This window comes from Oncorhynchus kisutch, linkage group LG8 (genome assembly GCF_002021735.2).
Source record: "Oncorhynchus kisutch isolate 150728-3 linkage group LG8, Okis_V2, whole genome shotgun sequence".
NCBI classification, from domain to species: Eukaryota; Metazoa; Chordata; class Actinopteri; order Salmoniformes; family Salmonidae; genus Oncorhynchus; species Oncorhynchus kisutch.
In genome coordinates this window covers 68,034,261-68,057,144 of record NC_034181.2, presented here as the reverse complement: position 1 = coordinate 68,057,144, position 22,884 = coordinate 68,034,261, and the positions used below count along the sequence as shown (strand labels likewise).

General features: G+C 44.6%; 1 protein-coding gene across 1 annotated transcript in view; it reads right to left on the bottom strand.

Annotated features, from left to right (window-relative positions):
• LOC109895236 (furin-1-like) overlaps positions 1–22,884 on the bottom strand; it is a 91,101-nt gene that overhangs the window by 14,687 nt on the left and 53,530 nt on the right. The window contains exons 4-8 of the mRNA XM_031831016.1: positions 18,587–18,682; positions 15,675–15,803; positions 15,400–15,476; positions 5,078–5,166; positions 892–1,064 (exon numbers count right to left, since the gene is read on the bottom strand). Coding sequence (XP_031686876.1) covers positions 892–1,064; positions 5,078–5,166; positions 15,400–15,476; positions 15,675–15,803; positions 18,587–18,682 — 564 coding nt within the window. The remainder of the gene's footprint in view (positions 1–891; positions 1,065–5,077; positions 5,167–15,399; positions 15,477–15,674; positions 15,804–18,586; positions 18,683–22,884) is intronic.

The following is a 22,884-nucleotide window of genomic DNA, read 5'->3' as shown; positions in this document are numbered from 1 at the left end:
AAACACACCCCCTTGTGCCTTATTGCTTAACTATAGTATAAGCGTTTGTAATCACATTTTTTTTGGTGGAGGCTGTATACAGTAAGAAGCCCATTAAAGACAGAGCCTTCAGCAAACCAGCTACTGTTTCCTATGGACACTAAAGACCAGGACCAGTAATCATCCTGCTCTTTAAGTAGTTATCAAAATGCCTAAAAGCAATAGTCTCTCTCTCACACACACAGATAACGTCTCAGGGTTGGCAGTATGTCACTGTCTCGGGGTTGGCAGTATGCCAATGCTTTGCCCGGATGCCCATGTGAGACGGAGGAGCTGGAGCTAAGACTTGGGTCTCTCTGAATCCTGCCACACTAACGTTAAAGCCGCATGAACTATTTACATCTGTTAGCATTTCACATGCAAAAGAAAATGTGCACGTGACCTGAGCTCAATGGCATTTTATTGAGATAAATCTCATAACACAAATATCCTCCCACTCAGATTCTGAAATCACTTCCACAATTGTGGTACGGTAGTGATGTGAAGAGAGTTGATTGTGTAAAGTGCACTTCAGGTGGTTATGAATGTACAATATTTTCAGTGCTTTGTATTGAGGATTCTTTTTCCTACAGTATTTGTTCAGGCCATTTATTATTTTATCCTTAGTGGAGTTTAGAAAGCCTGATACTTCCACTGTGACCAAATCAAATTTCCCCATTCATAATCGTCTGGGTCGTGAAGTGCGCTTGCGTTGTTCAAGCTGCCTTTGTCCTTCAAAATGGTTGAATAGTTTACTACATAATTACTGGCGGTGTGTAGAGGAAGTCATACAAACTATTGATGGTAAGGCAGGCATTGGGAACGCGGCACACAACTGAGGCCCAGAACACACAGATATTTACAAACACACACCTCGGTCACTCCACGCAGGAAGGCCTCCTTGGCGAGCTTGGCGGGCCCATCCACCGTCTTCCCATCATCCTCGGGGCCCCAGCTGGCACTGTAGATGTGGATGTGCTGTGGGTTCAAACTGAGAGACTGGGCCTCCACCACGTCGGTCACCTCGCCGTCCAGCATACGCACTCCTACACACACACACACACACAATCTAATAACCATCTACTCCTTGAAGAGAAATGCAGGTGAGGTTAAACTCAAATACCAAAGCCACTGGTAGGAAGTGTTCCACAGAAAAACAAAGTCAGCAGCAGAGTTGGTGATAAATAAGTCTTAGATCTGAAGAAGCGCTGATACTGAAGGTTCGTTTACAGGTCATAAATGAGAACATTCTGTTTCCCTCCAAAGAAAACGGATGAAAAGTTTGAATCCGGGTGGACTTTGCTTTGCACAAAACCCCTCTGCAGAAGAGGGACACTTGAAATGGGATATGCCATCACTTTTTGTATATTAAAGCCATCGATTCAGAATTTAATTTAGAACGTTTTCTAGCGCCAGCCTCTAGGGCGGTTTTCGGAGCCTCCTCATCCTCTTCGCACCCCCATCCCAGCCCAGCAGATAGAAATCGGAGAAATCGAAGGCAGACATCTTCAAAACAAACGCGTTGGCTGCTTTGATGCATGGAGGGTCAAGCTATCCATACTGCCCTCATACCGGTTAAAGTAAACAAACAGAGTTCGTCCCTTTGAAGTTCTCCAAAGGCATCCAGCGGCGAGGGCACTGACTCAGGGTCCCCGTAGAGCTCAGAACGAAACGAGCAAATAGTTTTATAGGAGGAGATAGCCCATTATCTGGGGAGCGCTGCGCCCATCTCTGCGCCCATCTCTGCTACCCCTTACCTCCACCAACACACAGGGATTCTTCTGTAGGTGGGTTGAAGCCAATACAGCTTTCTAAATCTTAAGGTCAAAGCTTGAGCTTACAGTTTGTGCTCTGGAATAGTGATGGATTTCTGGTAGGATGTCAAATACCTGCCTTTCATTGGTAGTCACTGCCATAGAGTGATAGGATATTAGATTGATCTTTCTCTGTGTGTGTGTGTGTGTGTGTGTGTGTGTGTGTGTGTGTGTGTGTGTGTGTGTGTGTGTGTGTGTGTGTGTGTGTGTGTGTGTGTGTACACGTTTTACAATACTTGTGAGTACCAGAATGACACACAAGAATAATAAACCAATACAATTCAAAGAAGTGAGGAAATTTCTCTGTTCCTCACTTGTGAAAAAAGGTATTTTAGGGGTTAGGTTTAGAATTAGGGTAAGGTGTAAAATAGGATTTTGAATGGGAATCAATTGTTGGGCCGCAAAAAGTCCTCACGTGTATAGTAAGACATAGTTGTGTTTGTTGAGGTGTGTATGGTATGAGAGCTGGTGGAGGGGCAGTGCAATAGGCCCTCCACAGTATGGCCTTTCTAGAAATCTCCTTCACCCAAATCCAGATAGCTGATATTCTGAAAGAGCTGCAAAATCTGGACCCCAACAAATCAGCCGGGCTAGACCATCTGGACCCTCTCTTTCTAAAAATTATCCGCCAAAATTGTTGAAACCCCTATCACTAGCCTTTTCAACCTCTTTCGTATCGTCTGAGATCCCCAAAGATTGGAAAGCTGCCACGGTCATCCCCCTCTTCAAAGGGGGAGGCACTCTAGACCCAAACTGCTACAGACCTATATCTATCCTACCCTGCCTTTCCAAGGTCTTCGAAAGCCAAGTTAACAAATAGATGACCGACCATTTCAAATCCCACCGTACCTTCTCCGCTATGCAATCTGGTTTCCGGGCTGGTCATGGGTGCACCTCAGCCACGCTCAAGGTCCTAAACGATATCATAACCGCCATCAATAAGAGACAATACTGTGCAGCCGTATTCATCGACCTGGCCAAGGCTTTCGACACCGCCAATCACCACATTCTTATCGGCAGACTCAACAGCCTTGGTTTCTCAAATGACTGCCTCGCCTGGTTCACCAACTACTTCTCAAACAAACAGAGTTTAGTGTGTCAAAACGGAGGGCCTATTGTCCGGACCTCTGCCAGTCTCTATGGGGGTGCCACAGGGTTCAATCCTCGGGCCGACTCCTTTCTCAGTATACATCAATGATGTCGCTCTTGCTGCTGGTGATTCTCTGATCCACCTCTACGCAGACGATACCATTCTGTATACTTCTGGCCCTTCTTTGAATACTGTATTAACTAATCTCCAGACAAGCTTCAATGCCATACAACTCCCCTTCAGTGGCCCTTCAGTAAAACTAAATGCATGCTCTTCAAACGATCACTGCCCAGCATCACTACTCTGGACGGTTCTGACTTAGAATATGTGGACAACTACAAATACCTAGGTGTCTGGCTATACTGTAAACTCTACTTCCAGACTCACATTAAGCATCTCCAATCCAAAATAAAATCTAGAATCAGCGTCCTATTTCGCAACAAAGCATCCTTCACTCATGCTGTCCAACATACCCTCGTAAAACTGACTATCCTATTGATCCTTGACTTCGGCGATGTCATTTACAAAATAGCCTCCAACACTCTACTCAGCAAATTGGATGCAGTCTATCACAGCGCCATCCGTTTTGTCACCAAAGCCCCATATACTACCCACCACTGCGACCTGTATGCTCTCGTTGGCTGGCCCTCGCTTCATATTCGTCGCCAAACCCACTGGCTCCAGGTCATCTATACGTCTTTGCTAGGTAAAGCCCCGCCTTATCTCAGCACGTAGCACGTGCTCCAGCAAGTATATTTCATTGGTCACACCCAAAGCCAATTCCTCCTTCGGCCGCCTTTCCTTCCAGTTCTCTGCTGCCAATGACTGGAACGAACTGCAAAAATCACTTAAGCTGGAGACTCATATCTCCCTCACTAGCTTTAAGCACCAGCTGTCAGAGCAGCTCACAGATCACTGCACATAGCCTAACTACCTCACCCCATATTATTTATTTTAATGCTCCTTTGCACCCCAGTATCTCTACTTGTACACATCAATCACGCCAGTGTTTAATTGCTATATTGTAATTATTTCACCACTATGGCCTATTTATTGCCTTACCTCCGTTATCCTACCTCATTTGCGCACACTGTATATAGACTTTCTCTACTGTACTATATGTTTGTTTATTCCATGTGTAACTCTGTTGTTGTTTGTGTTGCACTGCTTTGCTTTATCTTGGCCAGGTCGCAGTTGTAAATGAGAACTTGTTCTCAACTGGCTTACCTGGTGAAATAAAAAATATTTATTTCTAGAAGTGGGTATTTCTACTCACTTATTAACAGGCAGCTGCCGGACTGGGCCAAGCCTGCAGGTAGGTCACACACACACACACACACACACACAACTGCTGTTCCTCTGCTTCACTCTCCTTTACGCCTGACAGGGCACCCTTGCTGCAGTCTTGGAAGTACTGTGGTTGGTCAGAAAGTTTCTGTCCTCTGAGTGGGGAAGGTGAGCAGAAGCTGCTGCTCATTAACCATCTCATTAACACGCAGGTTCCAAGGCAGACACGGTTAATCACTGCCCAGTGTGGAGTCTACCTTTATAAAGGAAGTAGTCGTGCTGAAGAGGCTGAATGCAGGAGGCATACAATGTGAAACTTCTACAGAATTAATTTTTCGACTAACTGAATAAGACTTGTGTGTATGTTCATCGTTTAAATGAGACCGTACTACTCCAGACAGTAGAGAAGCGGCAGCAGGCAGATATTGGATGTGACCAATAAGGACTAAAACTATGCGTTGGATTTAGCCGGGCTGTGACAGCTGGAAACATGCAGCGGCATGGAGAGATAAAACATGCAGAGGGGTAATGAGATGAGAGCATGAACTGACTGGATAAAAGAGATGGCTCTAATTAAAGGGATTACACACGCTTACACTGAGGCATGGGCTCAGAGGAGCCCCGCTGCACGCAGATTATCACACACACCTAATGTTCATAGAGCCTCACTGTCATCTCGGGCGACAAGTGGAGGAGGAAGAGGTACCCTTGAGCAACTCCTGCTCAAACTGAGCTCAGAATAGTACGGATGCAGCACACATGTTTTAGCAGATGTCTTAGCAGTCAGAAATGTGAAGAATTTAAAGATAAAATGGAGGAGAAACAGAGAGAGATGACATGAATCGCCCTCTGTTCTACGGTACTGTACCTCCAATCTTGGCGTTGTAGGCCACTCCGACTCCACAGATCCCATTGTTGGCCATCGCTGCCACCTCGCCTGCACAACGAGTCCCATGCCTGGAGGGAGAAAGAGGCAGAGAGAAAGAGGCAGAGAGAGAGAGAGAGAAAGAGAGAGAAAGAGAAAGAGAGAGAGAGAGAGAGAGAAGAGAGAGAGAGAGAGAGAAGAGAGAGAAGAGAGAGAAGAGAGAGAGAAAACGAGCAAGAGTGAGCAAATGAACGAGAGAGAGAACGGAGGGAGGGGGGGGGGAGAGAATATATGTCCTCATCTTGATGTGATTTCCCCGTATAAACACAGTGTACATTAGCTACAAACGACATAATTGTCTCCAGGCAGTGTGCATTATCTATGAATGGAGCTCTTGGAGAGAGTAAATTAACAGATACAGGAGGTTGTGTAGGAATGCACTCCCTGCGATACTGTGGCCATCGACAAAAAACAAACTCATGTAGACAAGTCCTTGGCTCTGGCTGCCTCTCAGCTGTTCCGACTCAGCTGTAGCCCAGAGAAAAACAGTCAGTCAGTCAGTGAGCGAGGGTCATGAAACACTAGACTGTTCCCTTCCAGCAGGCCTGACCATGAGTCTGGGGCCGCGGGGCCTACCGGCAGCAAGGAAAGGCAAAGTGAGCTGACATGCTACCATCTTACGGTGGGGGAAACAAATTGGATTTGCCATTTCCACAAAAGTGCTTTTCATTGGGTCTGTGCCTCTCCGGTTTGATCTCTCCCTCTCAGCGCTGTAGGGGATCGGTGGGAGAATGTGGACCACCACATTCCAGTCAGGTTCATTCCTCCGCTCGCTTTGCACCACCGGATGGACACGGACACTAAACGTCCTCCAAACCACCAGCTCCCCAGGACAATCAGTGGGAGCGGATAGTGCCAGGGGTAGGATACACCAGATCAGCTCCACTGCCAAGGAAAGCAGCCCAGCCAGCAGGCTCCCATTCAGGGTGAGTAAATAAACCAGTACTATGGTGTTCTATCATAGCTGAGAGAGACTGACACCCTTCATTGATAACTTGCATGTGGTCTCAGCATGTGGCTCTATGGAGCACTGTGACTGAGCCACCAAGCTGTTAGCCATGGCCCTCGATGAGCAATTAAAGAATATGAAAGGGACTTAATGCCTCCAGTACCTCTCTTATAGTGGGACATCTAACTGCCATTTAATTCTGGGGGGGGTCAGCTGTACTCAAACAACCTCCGCAACACTTTAACCTCATTTATCCAGGCCTGACTGATGGGCGTTAGGCTAGGCTAATGTACTCCATTAAACCCACAGGACGAAGACCAGGCCCCGTTAAACAAGAGGATCAGAGAGCGCTGCACTGTGGATCAACCAATCCATCTGAGATCTCTTTAGACGCGGCTATGAGCTGTGAGTCAAAGATTAATGTCAGAGTTACCCGAGTGCTCAATGTCCCACTAACAAGTGTCATGGAACCTCGATTAACTGCAGGACCAGAGGGCCTTTTAACGACATGCTTGAATGGTGAAGGGTAGAAGGTGTAGAAGTAATTCAAAGAACACATCTAAAGAATGACACATTTTTCAGAGTCATATCTGCCTCTGACAAATACATATCCACGTAGGTCTATCTGACACGTTCTTCTGGCATGTGATGTTGCTAGGGTAAAATCAAAGGATGCGGAAAATATCCCAATCTGAACATCTTCCAGAATCCAAGACGTGCGATCCTTTTGATGCAAAATGTTCTTTCCACGAGACAAGGGCATTTTGATCCATTTGCACCACTAAAGGCATTTGAACATATCTAAAAAGGTTGAAAATGATCCAGGAGAGGACTTGGAGTTACTAGTCTCTCGTGGTGCAAGACATCCCAGGGTCAGGAATCCCACAATAGTGGGAAGTCGACTGGCCAGCAACGCAGCACAGCAGCAGTCCATCTCAGAGCCACACAATGTGCTTATCTTTTTTTTTCTTCTTTTTTTTCTTCTTTTTTTAACCTTTATTTAACTAGGCAAGTCAGTTAAGAACAAATTCTTATTTTCAATGACGGCCTAGGAACAGTGGGTTAACTGCCTGTTCAGGGGCAGAACAACAGATTTTGTACCTTGTCAGCTCGGGTTTGCAACCTTCCGGTTACTAGTCCAACGCTCTAACCACTAGGCTACGCTGCCGCCCGCTGCTGACCTCCTCATTCAGAGAATGTGGAGGACATAACTGGTTGGGTCAGCAGCCCAGACAATCACATCCTCCGAGTGAGTGGGCCTTTACAGACTGTGGGTTGCTGCTCCAATGGAGAGGGAAAAAAGCAAACATGCCACGGTCATCCAGTCTGGTCTAGGGTGAAAGTGGGCTTTTGGAGGTGCTGGAACTGCTGTAGAAATGGTTTGTGAAGTCTTCTTTAATGAGGAATGTACACTGACAGACTGGCCAGGTGAATTCAGCTGAAAGCTATGATGCTTTATTAATGAAATGTGTTAAATCCACTTCAACCAGTGTAGATGAAGTGGAGACAGGTTAATTCAGGCTAAGGTCTATTTTTCTCCATTTCCGCCTGACTGACGTGCCCAAAGTAAACTGCCTGTTACTCAGGCCCTGAAGCCAGGATTTGCATATAATTGGTACCATTGGAAAGAAAACTCTGAAGTTTGTAGAAATCTTAAAATAATGTAGGAGACTAACACAATAGATATGGTAGGAGAGAATACAAATCAAAACCAACCAGATTTTGTTTTGGAGAGCCCATGCTCTTCCAATCGAACATATAGGGAAGAAATGTAATCTAGCTACCAGTATGCAATTCCTATGGTTTCCACTGGATGTCAGTAGTCTTTGACAAGGTTTCAGGCTTGTTTCTTCGCAAATAAGGAAGAATTATGAGTTTTAGTACTGGGATACAGACTTTGAAATTAGTCTATGCGCGGGACAAAGAGGATGCATGACGAAGAGGATGCGCACCTGCTAATATCGTTTTCCTATTGAACATACTTCTTTCCTTGTGAAATATTATAGTTTAATTACATTTTAGGGTATATGAGGATTAGATAGAAACGTATTTTGACTCATTTTAACCAAGTTTAGCGGTAGCTTTTTGGATCCCTTTCTCTGCATGTTGAACGAGTGGATTACTCAAATCGATGGCGCCAACTAAACAGACTTTTTGGGATATAAAGAAGGATTTGATCTAACAAAACACTACATGTAGCTGGGACCCGTTGGATGACAAATCAGAGCAAGATTTTTTTAAAGTAGGCAAATATTTAATCGCTATTTGTGAATTTATGAAACCTGTGCTGGTGTAAAAATATTTTAATGTGGGGCGTCGTCCTCAAACAATCGCATGGCATGCTTTCGCTGTAATTATTGTATATCGGACAGTGCAGTTAGATTAACAAGAATTGAAGCTTTTAACCGATATAAGACACTTATGTTTCTTAATGTTTAATATCCATCATTTTTATGATTATTTATTTGAATTGCGCATTTCCCTCCAGTTTCACCGAAAGTTGTCCCGCTAGCGGAACGCTTATCCCTGAGAGCTAAAGATTTTTAAGCCATGAGACAATTGAGACATGGATTGTGCATGTGTGCCATTCAGAGGGTGAATGGGCAAGACAAAATATTTAAGTGGCTTTGAATGGGTTATGGCAGTAGGTGCCAGGCATACCGGTTTGTGTCAAGAACTGCAAAACTGCTGGGTTTTTCACACAGTTTCCTGTGTGTATCAAGAATGGTCCACCACCCAAAGGACATCCAGCCAAAAACTGAACTTTTGCTATCTAACAGAGTCTCCTCATTGAAAACATCCGAAGTTCTTCAAAGGTAAATGATTTTATTTGAATGCTTTTCTTGTTTTTGTGAAAATGTTGCCTGCTGAATGCCAGGGTTAATGCTATGCTAGGCTATCAATACTCTTACACAAATGCTTGTTCTGCTATGGTTGAAAAGCATATTTTGAAAATCTGAGATGACAGTGTTATTAACAAAAGGCTAAGCTAAGCATTTGCGATTTTCATGAACAGTTAACGTTGCGTTATGGTAATGAGCTTGAGGCTATAATTACGATCCCGGATACGGGATTGCTCGTCGCAACAGGTTAACACAATTGTGGGAAGCAGTGTCAACATGGGCCAGCATTGCTGTGGAAAGCTTTCGGTACCTTGTAGAGTCCCTGCTCCGATGTAACTGCCCCCTTACACTCGAACTGGTTGTTCCACCACTGAACACAAATGCTTCCTGTAGTTGTTGATCAGTCTCTCACATCGCTGTAGAGGAATTTAGGCACACTTTTGCATGCAGAACTACTTTAACTCAGCGACATCTATGGGTTTTCAAGCATGACCTGCTTGTTTCAAGTCCTGTCATATTGGGATTAGGTCTGCACTTTGACTAGGCCAATACAAAACTTCAAATTTGATTGTGTGTTTTAGATGATTGCCTTAGGTTAATATTATGTTCCAGGCTTCTAGCCAAATAACCACTGGGGGTTCAAGCAGCTGGCCAGAGTCACGGTCACTTCCAACAAATTTCCTGATGCAATGGAAGCACACAAACAAAAATAACATTCCCAAGATTTTCTATGATAATGATTGGTTTACAGTCATTTAGCAGATGCTCTTATTCAGAGCGATTTACAGGAGCAAGTAGGGTTAAGGGCCTTGCTCAAGGACACATTGACAGATGTTTCACCTAGCCAGCTCGGGATTCAAACCAGTGACCTCTCGGTTACTAGGCCAATGCTCATAACCACTAGGCTACCTGCCACCAAATTGAATTTCAATTGATTCGATTTCCTGCATTGCCTCAACCTGGCATTGACATGGGATTGAACCCAACCTTGTGGTGTGGTTAGAGGTTGTAACTGAGCAGAGCTCTGGTGTAGTCTATACGAGGGGGCTCAGATGAATTGGCCTATCAAAACACACTTTGCTCCACTCTGGCAGAACAAAGTGACGTCTCTCACTCTCACAGGGGAGGAGGAGGGCATCTTTCATCAAGTCACAGTGAGATAAATTAACATCACAGAGCCTTAATATCCCCCTGACACACAGTCTGGACTGATCTGACACACTGGCAGCCTCACTTACCATCAGTCACAGACCAGAGGACAGGAACTCTACTTCATATTACTGCTGTAAAGTGTGCAGTTAAAAGGCCTTCCATAAAACTATCAATGCTATATAATATAGATTAAATAAATGTACTTGCCTGGGATCAGACACTGACTCATGTGAGTGGGTCGGCCTCCATCTTATATTTCATGAAAGAATACACTGACACTCAACACAAAGACACAAAGAATACACTCAACACAAAGACTCTGAGTCGCACCGCACTGGTATGATATACTACAGTATGTAGAGAGGAGGTGCATCATCAGTAACAGATTATAGTTATCCCTTCAATTTTATTCAACGGTTACTGTTTGTAATGAGATCAGCTCTGATCCAATCCCTGGACCATCTGTTACAGGCAGGTTGAATAACAATTTTTATTGTCCGTCTGTCACACACACGATGGTCTCATATTTGAGGTTAAAAATAGTGGCTACATTTCCAGATTTTCTGTGGCTAAAGATCTCTGCTTATGTGCTGGATTTTGTTATAAGGTAGCTGCTGCCCACTCTGCTGCATTCGTAGCTGCTGCCCTAATTGTGTAACAATCCTCTGTAGTCTCCACACAACAGTGATATTTATCTAGAGGGATAAGAGCAACAAAAAGCCATGTCAATGAGTTGAACACAACAGGCATTATCTGATTACAGACACACATGTCTGGAGAGAAGACAGACTTACACACAGCTACAGCTGGCTGCCAGCCCAAAGCTAACCATAAGATTAGCATTCATTCAAAGAACAGACAGCCCTACTTGCATCACATCACTGTGTGGAGGAAACACCTTCTTAAACAATGACTCAACTAAAAGCAGACAGGCAGTGTCCAGGCACTCCGATACACCCATAGGGTAATACCTCACCAAAGTCACGTTGAAACAGACTAATTCTGAGTAATTGCTCTACTGTAGTCTGGAAGACGGGCACAAATCTTGGATCAGCTCCCCCAATCCTAGGCTAGAACTCAAAACTGACATTGAATTAGACCAAGTGCTAATTTTACTTTTATGTAATGACGATGGGTCAATTGTCTTCGTCCTTGCTTTAATTGACAACTGCAGTAGGTCAAACAATCCATCTCCGTCAGACCGCTAGCTGGCCGTTCCTCCTGGCAGAATTTACCATTAGGTATGGATCTAGGATGAGCTTACCGTGCCCAAAACATCACCCCCGCAGGGGGAAAATGAAAGAAAAAAAGAAAAAAAATTAGGCTCAGTGTGAAGGGGCAACTCCATCCTTCCTTCCTTCATCTGGGCTGCAGTTGAGCAGGAAATGAGGCTGGTCCCCGAGGAGCTGCAAGTCAGCCTGACCAGAACTACTGGAGCAGAGACAAGGCCATCTCCAGTCTTTACACCACTGACAAAGCCAGTTTTCAACTGAGCTGGCCAGAAAGTAATACATAAAGGTAAACTGAGGATAGGATACTGTAGACGGTGTTGGAATGATAAACTATGAGAGGAACGAGACAAACCTCCCAGAAGTTTGGACTAACTTAACCGAAGGGCATATTAAAATAAAACAAGAAAGCTGATTTCCATGGTAAGCTAAAACAACATTATCATTGTGCTGTGAGAATGCTGATTTGGCTTTCTCCTAAGCTGGAACTCATATTTCATAGTTATCAGTTTTGATAGAACATGGCTCCCATACTGGTGTGGAACTGGAGTGCTGAAACCATAAGGCTACAGTTTGATGAACTTTCAGGATGATGCAGCCAATTTGGTGCTCACATCCCCATGGCAACCAGCTGCCTCCTTAAAGGTTAGCATAATAAATGTTAATACAAGGGGAAACCACAGGTGGAACTTCCATAAAGACACAATATTTCAAACGGAGCCAACTGTTAAAAGAACAGAGATTAACAAGACAAATATTTTTATGTGGGAAAAACTACAGGTGGAACTTTAGAGGTTTCCTACAGAGCAGAAACACAGTGCTAACAGCCATTACGTCCTTTCAGGTCATACATAAAGTTACACCTATTATCGTTGCGTAACGTGATGAAACTTCCTACGGCAGGTCCAAGCTGTAAAATACCATTTAGTCCACTGAAGTCCTGCTTCAAAATCCAAAATGACACCCTACTACCCATAGCGCACTACTTTTTAAATGATGCCAAAAGCAGTGCACTACATAGGGAATAGGGTTTCATTTGAGTAGCCTGTCTGTGTGAGAGCTCTTCTCGCTCAGATGCCATATTGGGCTATTGATAGCTTGACAGGGCGCTCCTTCAACTCGCTGTTTTTCCCTAACCTGAATTAATTACTGAGAAGAAAATAATTTGTGCTCTCTGAGGGCCCCAGCTGATCATTAGCCTGCCTGCCCCGAGGTAAATCTGGACAACTGCTCTGGCCCCACTCCTACTTAATCAGCTGACTAATGAGTTGACCTACAGAACAAAAGGTCTCTCAGTGTTTATGGAACAGAGGCAGAGGGGGAATACAAAGCAAACATCTTGTGTAACTAATCTGAGACGCTGTAAAATGAATCAACCTGCGTTGTTCTGTGGAGTGCTCCTGATAAAGAGCCTTCCTCCCAACACTGACGACCGGTCACATTAGGAAGAGGGATTTAATGTTCCAAAGAAATGGGCTGTAATGAAGAACAAGCGTTCTCCTCCTCTAACTGATAGCAATATTTGATAAGTCAGAATGCAAACTTATAACATCAACTGAACTATTTTCCTTGGCCCCTGCAGCCTTGTTACAGACACAAACGTGTGGTGTGTAATAGACATTTCATGCTGTGTGTACACAACCTGACATGTGACAGTGATACAGCAGAAAGCAAATACTACACACACGCCTCCTGTTACAAAGCAAGAGCTCTTTCTGTCTTGCACTAACAGACACAGAGCGCTGGCACCCTGGATGCCTGAGAAAAGGTGGTCAGATGATCACCAACACTTACTGCTACCAGCAATATCCCCAATGTTCACCCAATATACAGCTACATTGCTGTGTGTGTACAACTACAGTACAGTTAATCTAAGTTTCTTGTCCTTGATGGTATCTTGCAGCAAGCCAACTTAATGTAAAGCACGATTCAAACTCCCTGGCTCTTTTTAATTAAAATATGAATAACATGATATCAGCCATAGTACAGTAGTTACAGCACCGTGTGATAAAATCAACTTCCTCCAGGACATAAAAAAAATACATCTCAAGTCCACTTCCCACTGCTTTACCAAAATACCTCCAATAACAGGAAAGCCTCCGTTGGATAAATCAATTACAAGAGAACCTCAGTTCAAATCTTATGGAGATTATCCTGCGCTAGACTTAGCTTAAAAGCCTGCCACTCCCAGCTGAGGATGGGCATTTTGGGAAACATTTGATGCATAAAAAGAACCCCCCCCAATTCCAATTTTAGCTCACAGCAGAGGCACCTAGAGAGACTGATCCTCCTGTTCTAAGACAGTATGGCTGCAGAGCCACAGGGCCAGATCACATGTTGACTTGAGAATCACAGGGCTGAATGGCCACATTGCTGCAGAGGAGCGTTCCTCACGCAGTGGAAGAAAGGGAGCTTTATGGAGGTGAACAGAGCTGGGCTTTCTGCAGGGAACAGACCTTTACACAGCCTTACAGAGCTCCAGCCTGCCCACAGGGTGTTTACACACACGCCTACACCAAAATCACGCAGTTACACACACCTCAGTCCTGCCACGGGGAAGCGAGGCAGAGCTGGGCGGCCGGAGATAAGGGCTGGGGTGAGCTAGGCAGGGAGGAGAGGACAAGCCAGGAGGATTCTCAGTTCAAAGGCATTTACTGCACTGTGTGTGGGGGATAGGGGAATAAACTCTCTGTTGGCTGTGTGTATGCTGGGGGAATAATAATGTATGGCTCTGTGTGTATGCTGGGGGAATCATAATGGATGACTGTGTGTGTATGCTGGGGGAATCATAATGGATGACTGTGTGTGTATGCTGGGGGAATCATAATGGATGACTGTGTGTGTGTACGCGTGTGTGTGGTAAGTGGCAGAGCTCCATTGGCGTTTACCATCCACTTACTCCACCGTTTCACTTTCTCGCCTTGACTGCAGGAGGCTCAAGACCTATGGCTATATACACTAGCGTAGGAAGTAATGTACACTGTCATTTTACTTGAGGTCATCTCCATCTCTCCTTACACCAGTCTGGCCTCCATGTGGACAGTGCCTGCTCCAGACCCATGCAGTCTCAGTTGGAGACCTTTGATTTCCACCAGCATCTAACTATAACCCTCTTCGCCTGTCATCACCAAGCATGGTTAGCCTCAAGACTTAAAAAAGGGTATTTGGATAGCAGCCCGAAAACAGCAGATTACGGAAAATCACACATTTAAGTCAGAAAGGGGAAGCACGCAGGGGAGCAGAATGAGAGGAGCAGGCCTTTTCAGAGCCAGGAGATTTGTTGTATTCGTTAACGCTGATGAAATTAATTCGATCAATTCAGGGCAGCAGAGAAGACATCGGGGTGGTAGTAAACAAGTCTTAATGCCATCTGCTCAGGCCACTGCAGTAAAGCTGCTTTCTTCACAAATTCACTTAATCCCAGGAGATTTACTCCATTTAACTAGGCCACAGAAATGCCCTGGTAGCAGCTGGGTGATTTAAGACTCTAAAGCACATGTTTTTGCTCTCGATTGGGGGGGGGGGGGGGGGCAAAACCCATTGACATGTTCTCCAACCCTCTAAGAGTCTACTACTTCAATCTGTCTCCCAGCTTATTAAAATAACTCAACTGCCACATTCATTGAGTGCATGTCCCTTTCTCTTTTCACTCAGAGAAGCTCTGCTCTAACAGCTGACAGACCTGGACCCAAGCCAGAGTGACGGTGCCCATAACTCACTCCATTACCCCCCCTCCAGCTATTCCAGATCCCTTCCTCTGTCTCTCTTCAATAGAACCACACACCCAGCTGACTGCATGAGAAATTACAGTATTTCTTATGAGGACACCACAATGAAACAGCCTATTCATATGTAGAGGCGTGACGATTCCCGTGTGATGCGTTAAGTATTGCCTAATATAAGAACCATCCTACACGTCTCTTCTCTCAGAACTGAATCATAATGTGCATTGGGCACACGACGTGACTCGTATTTCCATGTTAATCATGCATTGACGTCAATGGTAGATTTGTATAAAGAAACAAGTTAGGCACGGGGAGAACAAATTCTGCTGTCACTGAAACAGTGTCTTTTTTTAAATCAGGGTCTTACCGGTTATCGTTGAGTTGTGTGTATCGTGGCTGAGGGTCTGGATCTCCGTCGTTCACATCATAGCTGGCGTCTGGGTCCTACAGGCAGACAGAGACCATCAGAATCACTCATCTATGATAAGAGGAGTAAGAGTAAAAGTCTAGGGGTGAATACCAATAGTCCAAAATGGCCTCCTCTCCTCATCAACATGGATCATGGAAAGGAAGCCACCTTAAACTATTGAGATGCAGCAGCCCCAGCCTTGAAGCCAGGGGTAAGATGACAGTGATACTCACATAGTTTGATATAAGGTCTGGGTGGTTCTTCTCTATACCATCGTCCAGGATGGACACCACCACTCCCTTCCCAGTGTAGCCCAGCTCCCATGCACCTTTAGCATTCAGGTCACGATGATTAGCATTGTACTGTGGAGTAGAAAACACCAAGAACAGTCAATGGAGTCTAAAGATCCATTACAAGACACGTTAAATGTCGAAAATTATCAAACATATCTTTGCATCATCAACTTAAGCAATATATCACAAACCCCGGAGGTACCTTACTGCTATTATAAACGTATTACCAACGTAATTAGAGCAGTAAAAATACATGTTTTGATACACGGTCTGATATACCATGGCTGTTAGCCAATCAGCATTCAGGGCTCGAACCACCCAGTTTATAATTGTTTTTATGAAATGAAAAAAATATACCGCGATCATCTCCAACCAGAAATATATAGATGAGTGTTTGGGTGGTGTGTCAGACTGTATTAGACATCAATCATAACAGAAAATGACTAAATCCCAACAGGAGGCAGACGGCATCCTGTGGCACCAGACAGGCTTACAACATCCTGTGGTGCTAAGCAGACAAAGACAGACAGGCTCGTCACTCAGCATGTAGCATCAGTCCCAGACCAGAACCAGCATACATCTCTCATCAGAGCCACCCAGAGGGTCTCTGTTAGTGGGCAACCAGCCACCAGGGTAATGGTACAGAGACTACACAGGCCTTTTGGTATTCTCTCCAATTCATACTTGACCATTGGTCAAATACCATGACTGAGGCCTTGCAGTTCACAGCCATTTCTCTAAAATGCTGCCGCAATTTAATGTAATTTGTCTGAAAAGCGATCTACCATTTTCCTCTCATCCAAGGCCTTCGGTGTCAGATTCCACACCACACCCCTTCGGTGTCAGATTCCACACCCCTTCGGTGTCAGATTCCACACCCCTTCGGTGTCAGATTCCACACCCCTTCGGTGTCAGATTCCACACCCCTTCGGTGTCAGATTCCACACCCCTTCGGTGTCAGATTCCACACCCCTTCGGTGTCAGATAGATCAAAGCTTTGGCCATGGTTGTGTGGATCAATCTCACTCAGAAAATCCTGATTAAATCTGGAAATTACCCTGAAAATTCTCCAGGCTCTTGTAATGGTCTTGGACATTGGTATTTCTGTATTTTTCCTATACCTAAATTGACCGGCTTACTGCATTAAATATTGGCACATGAACAAACTGTCCTGCCTTCGAAATCTCACACTGTGCTTTGAGCTTTTTTATTTATTTATTTTTTATCCATGAGGGACAGACCAGTGATATGAGCTGCGGTCATACATAAGAATAAGCAGAGGAAGTAGCAGCAGAGTCTATCCATGTCCTTATCATAGAGACACAGTGTAAACTGACGACAGATACTTTCTGCCACCAAGAATCACCTGGGCTCAGGCTCTCAGACTAGGCTCATACAGCAGCACCCCATCTAGAACACTGCTTTGCCTGACTGCACCCTTGTTACATGCACACTACACCTACACCCTTATACACACCACACTACAACATTATACCTTTGCTACAGCTACATGCTCCCACTAAAACTAAATACCCTTTTTACACTCCTTACACCCTCACAACCTTCTCCTTGCATACGCTCTACTCCTCGTACCTCACTGCACAGTAACCTTACTAAACCCACTAACCGCAAGCAGCACCAGCTGTACCTCTCCATACTTCTCCATCGCAGGCCCCCAGGTTCCCTGCCTCCCTCTGTGGCATGATAGTAAACTGCTTAAGTCAAATCAGTGTACCTGGAGAGTTAGCGAGCGAGCTGTGTGCGACAGAGCTGTGAACTCCGGAGGGGAATTAAATGTAGCTAGTCACACTGGTGAAGTCAGCAGCACCCCCCCCCCCCCCCCCCCCCCCAACAACAGCTCGGGGACATGGGGCGAAAATGGATTTGCTTTAGCATGAGCATGTTGGAGAATAAGCGAGGAATGTTTGTTTGTTGAGAATTACAATCAACTCGTTTATATTGCCTTGAACCTTCTTTGAGACTAATTAAAAGGTGGAGCAAAGTGAAGAGAAATCACAACTTGTTTCTCTCACTGTTTCTTTCATGGACCACTGGATCAGACTGTGTAACCTTGTCAAAGTGTTTCATTTTGCATTTAAGATGATACATACAGTCAATAACTGAGGTTTAATTTCAGTCCTTTATTTGTATTCATGGCAACGTTCGGGGACTGTGCCATTGTCTGGGGAATAGAATAAATAGATGAATTCAATTTAAGACTGGAAACCCAAATGTGTATGCCGTTCTGATAATGGACTCCTAAAAGACCATGGTCATTAAGCAGTCCATTCTGCATCGACCAAGACGCTTAAATCACACCCACTCCTTCAGACAAAGGGCCGCCATGTATTAATACAGTATATTGAATAGAGTAAAGTTGATTTTTTTACTCAGCCAAGAGGGAAATAACCACTGAGTTATTGGAGAATGGGCAGACCGATCAAACAGAGCGCTGGGCTCTGCTGTGCCACTGTATTGGGCTCTTATGTCATTTCCCTTTTAATAAAGATACAGGCTCTATAGAGCCCTGTGCATCCAGACATAACATTGCACACAGCCGAGCACAGGGAGGAATTACTGATCAACTGAGAAGAGGTTTGAACTGTCTGTCTCCTGACAACACAGTGGCTTCAGTGATGTGTAGTAGTCTGAAGTTGTCTGAGAGGTTGTTTCTGAAATTTCAGTCCATACACTGAGGAAGCCATTGTGGCTTATTTATGACAGCAATGAAGCGCTGAGAGTGGGTATTGATTTCTCTCCCTCGCATGAGACACATTCTTCCTCATATTTTTCCTATTGAGAGATAATAAAGCGATAGATTGTTCAACATCAGCCAGACTTGGTCTACTCACCAGGTACCACTGCTGAGTAAACTTGGGGTCTGAGGGCTCCGTGTAGATGTCCCTCTTCTTCCTACTCTTCACCACCTGTTGTTCTGCCCACGTCACCTGAGGAACACACACACACACACACACACACACACAGGCATCAGTCATGGCATTAAACAGAGAGACGTGATTACATTCAGCTTGGGCACTCCACATTAAAGCTGGAATCTTTAATGGTGAAACTACCACATCCTTTCCCGAAACTACAACAAACAAGTTACTGCAAACTGTTATTTTTCTTCTTCATTAGACATTGTACTAGTGAGAAGCAGCAATATGTACTGCAATTTTTGACCACATTGGGCGACACTCCTCACATCCACTTCGTCAACAAAACAAAAACAATAACAAAAGCCGTGGGGCAAACAGTGGCGCCGTTTCCCCTGCTGCGGATTCCATCTTCAAGTAGACTCGTTCACCATCTTAATATCCTGATGGGAACGCCACTACTCCTCTAGTAACAGGGATTTCAACCAGAGGAGGGCCATTACTGAAGTAGCCGTGCTAATGCAGCACTCAATATACCAGAGGAAGACCATTAGTACAGGGTATAAGGAATAACGATGAGCAGGAGGGAACATGAGGGTCACCGTTTCCCTCGAATGAAAGAGAAATGTAGTTTCAGCACGCAGAGCGGGATGACAGCAGAGAGAGATAAAGGGAACAGCAGTTCTAACATACGTTTCAGGAGCTCCTCATTAGAGACCGAGCCTAACGACGGCCTGCGCTGAGACTAATTACAACTGCTTGATGAGGTCAGATAGGGGGCCACACAGACACACACAAAATCACATTAACGCAGACAGAGACAGACACACAAACAAAAAACAACATAGAAAGGAGGATATATACACACACCCAGTATTTATCCTCAGTCTCCCTCCTCGCTGTGCTCTGCCTCCCCACACAAAGCCCTGGTAATAACAGTAAGCAGGGAGGGATTTTTCTGGATTATGTGTGCATTGTGTTTTATTTATTATTTTTGCCAGGTATTACTGCGCTGTTGGAGCTAGAAACTGTGTAAGCGACCAATAAAGTGTGATTTGATTTGAGATATTCTTCTCTGGGAGGTCCAGCCGGTGTGCGGCAGAAAGTGTGGACAGAGGCAGATTGCACACAACGACAACCCTGCGTCACACCCCCTCTACGGGCTGCTGTCTCTCCGTACAGTGGAGTGGCTGAAAGGGACGCAGGCAGAGGGGGAAGTGGAGAGAGGGGTGTGGACGAGAAGCTGCAGCAGGGAGGCAAGAGACTGCTGCAAGGACAGAGAGGCAGGCATGAAGGACAACCAGGAACCACAGCAGCCCCCTCTCTGCTAACAGCTCAAACCACAAGAGCGTCAATAACACCAAGGTTACTACCGACACAACACACACCTTTATGCGCTGCCCTCCAACCAATAATTGGTGTACAGAAGTGTTTTTTTTTTTTTTTACGGACGTGTTTACATGAATCAGTGTTGAAAGGCCCTCGCTGGTTGGCAGTTGTACAGAATCACACTGGAGCAGATGCTTCCACAGTGGGTGGCCCCTTCACAAGGTCAACACATTAAGAAGAATGGGGGACTGGGGGTGGGGCGCTACTGTACTGACAGCAGCAATATGAAAACAGAGATAACATGGGGGGTTTGTCTGTGTCCTACAGCAGGGGATATCAGATGAAATAGTGGGGCATGGCTACGTTAGACTATTAGGATGTACCATCCGACTTCACTCCATTACCCATGAGTCCACGTGACTTCCTGTCAGGAAGCAACAGTTTCCATTGATCTCTAATCCAGGCTGCAGTCATGGAACAGAGTAGATAGTGTTGCTTTCCTCTCTTTACCCAGTCATCAGCTTTACACTCACCAGCTCCCCACAGACCAGTCATCAGCTTTACACTCACCAGCTCCCCAAAGACCAGTCATCAGCTTTACACTCACCAGCTCCCCACAGAATAATGATGACTGAGGCGACCGGGGTCATCAAAAACAAAGTTTAAAAAAGGAAACAGTGATATTGCATGGCCAGAAGCAACATGGTTTTTCCCTTACTGTTAAGTCTCTTACTCTGCGATTTACTGGCGGCCACAGAATGAGGCTAGGTCAGCCATGCGGAGAGTGAGAGGGCCAAAAGAGGGAGGGAGAGGACCCCTGTAATTGTACCATGCCACAGTCTGGGCTCGTCCTCCTGCAAACAAGGCATTAACAAGGCCTGCTACAAGACCCCTTAATCACAGCTCAAGCACACTCAGTCAAGCATGCAGATTAGCTGCTGGTACTGGGCTCACTATGTGGTGTGTGTACTGAGAACACACATTAGGGAGAAACACACTTTCCATGAAAACAACAGTCTCTATGGTAACTCAGGGCAACACTGTTTACAGTCTGCATTTGACCAATGGAGCCTGTCATTGCTTTCATGAACTCTGCCAACCACAATACAACCAGAAAGAACACTGTTGATAGTTTGTTACCTTGATGTTCCAGATGGAAAACCGGAGGTTCAGATGGAAAATGGAGGTTCTGGACTGTTAATGAACAGTCTGCTAAGCTCAGACAGCGTCAGTCTGGGGGATGGGGTCAGTATCTCTGAGGTTATTGATGATCTGAGGTTATTGATTAAAAACAGGTCAGTCATGAAAGATAGCATCCCAGAGTAGCTAAATCCCTCTTTTAAGATGCACAGGGTTATCAAGTAGCACCTGACTGCATAGAGGATGAACAAGCATTTCACTACACTCGCATTAACATCTGCTAAACATGTGTACGTGACCAATAACATTTGATTTGAGGATGGGAAGGCTAAAAAAAATAATTTAAAAAACTCACATGGCGCAACCAATCCTTTCCATAGGACTGATCTTTTCAAATTAGCCTAACGGATCGCCCCCAGAAAACAGCATTAACTTTTTGGTGACCGGGGGGCAGTATTGAGTAACTTCGATGAATAAAGTGCCCAGAGTGAACTGCCTGCTACTCTGTCCCAGGTGCTAATATATGCATATTATTAGTAGTATTGGATAGAAACTCTGAAGTTTCTAAAACTGTTTGAATGATGTCTGTGAGTATAACAGAAACCTGAGAAAAATCCAACCAGGAAGTGGGAAATCTGAGGCTGGTAGTTTAACTCAGCCCCTATTGTAGATACAGTGGGATATTGGTTATGTTGTACTTCCTTAGGCTTCCACTAGATGTCAGTCTTTAGAACTTTGTTTGAGGCTTCTACTGTGAAGTGGGACCAAATGAGAGAAGAATGAGCCAGGTGTCTGGCAGAGTGCCACAGGCTCTAAGGCGCGGTCACGAGAGAGTTAGCTCTCGTTCCATTGCTTTTCTACAGACAGGAATTCTCCGGTTGGAACATTATTGAAGATTTATGATAAAAACATCCTAAAGATTGATTCTATACATTGTTTGACAAGTTTCTACGGGCTGTAACGGAACTTTTTGAACTTTTCGTCCGACGTTCGGCTGGACCTGAACGCACTTTTGGATTTGTTTACCAAACGCCCTAACAAAATAAGCTATTTATAATGCTTTTTCTGACTAATGTTGGCCACCCAATATGGCAGATATCTTTTTGGCTGCTTTGTTGTCTGAACGCTGTACTCAGATTATTGCATGGTTTGCTTTTTCCGTAAATATTTATTTTTTATATATTTTTTAAAATCTGACACAGCAGTTGCATTAAGGAGAAGTATATCTCTAATTCCATGTATAACACTTGTATTTTCATCAACATTTATAATGAGTATTTCTGTAAATAGATGTGGCTCTCTGCACAATCACAGCATGTTTTAGAACTACTGAACGTAACGCGATTTTTAAAATATAAATATGCACTTTATCGAACAAAACATACATGTTTTGTGTAACATGAAGTCCTATGAGTGTAAACTGATGAGGATCAAAGGTTAGTGATTCATTTTTATTTCTATTTGTTCTTTTTGTGACTCCTCTTTGGCTGAAAAAATGGCTGTGTTTTTCTGTGAGTTGGTGGTGACCTAACATAATAATTTGTGGTGCTTTCGCTGTAAAGCATTTTTGAAATCAGACACCGTGGCTGGATTAACGAGAATCTATTCTTTAAAATGGTGTGAAATACTTGTATGCTTAAGGAATTTTAATTATGAGATTTTTATTGTTTCGAATTTGGCGATTTGCACTTTCACTGGCTGTTGGCGAGGTGGGATGCTACCATCCCACATATCCCAGAGAGGTTAATGAGAGGCTTGTGATTTCATATGACAGGGAGTGAATAAACATTTTGAATGGATGGATT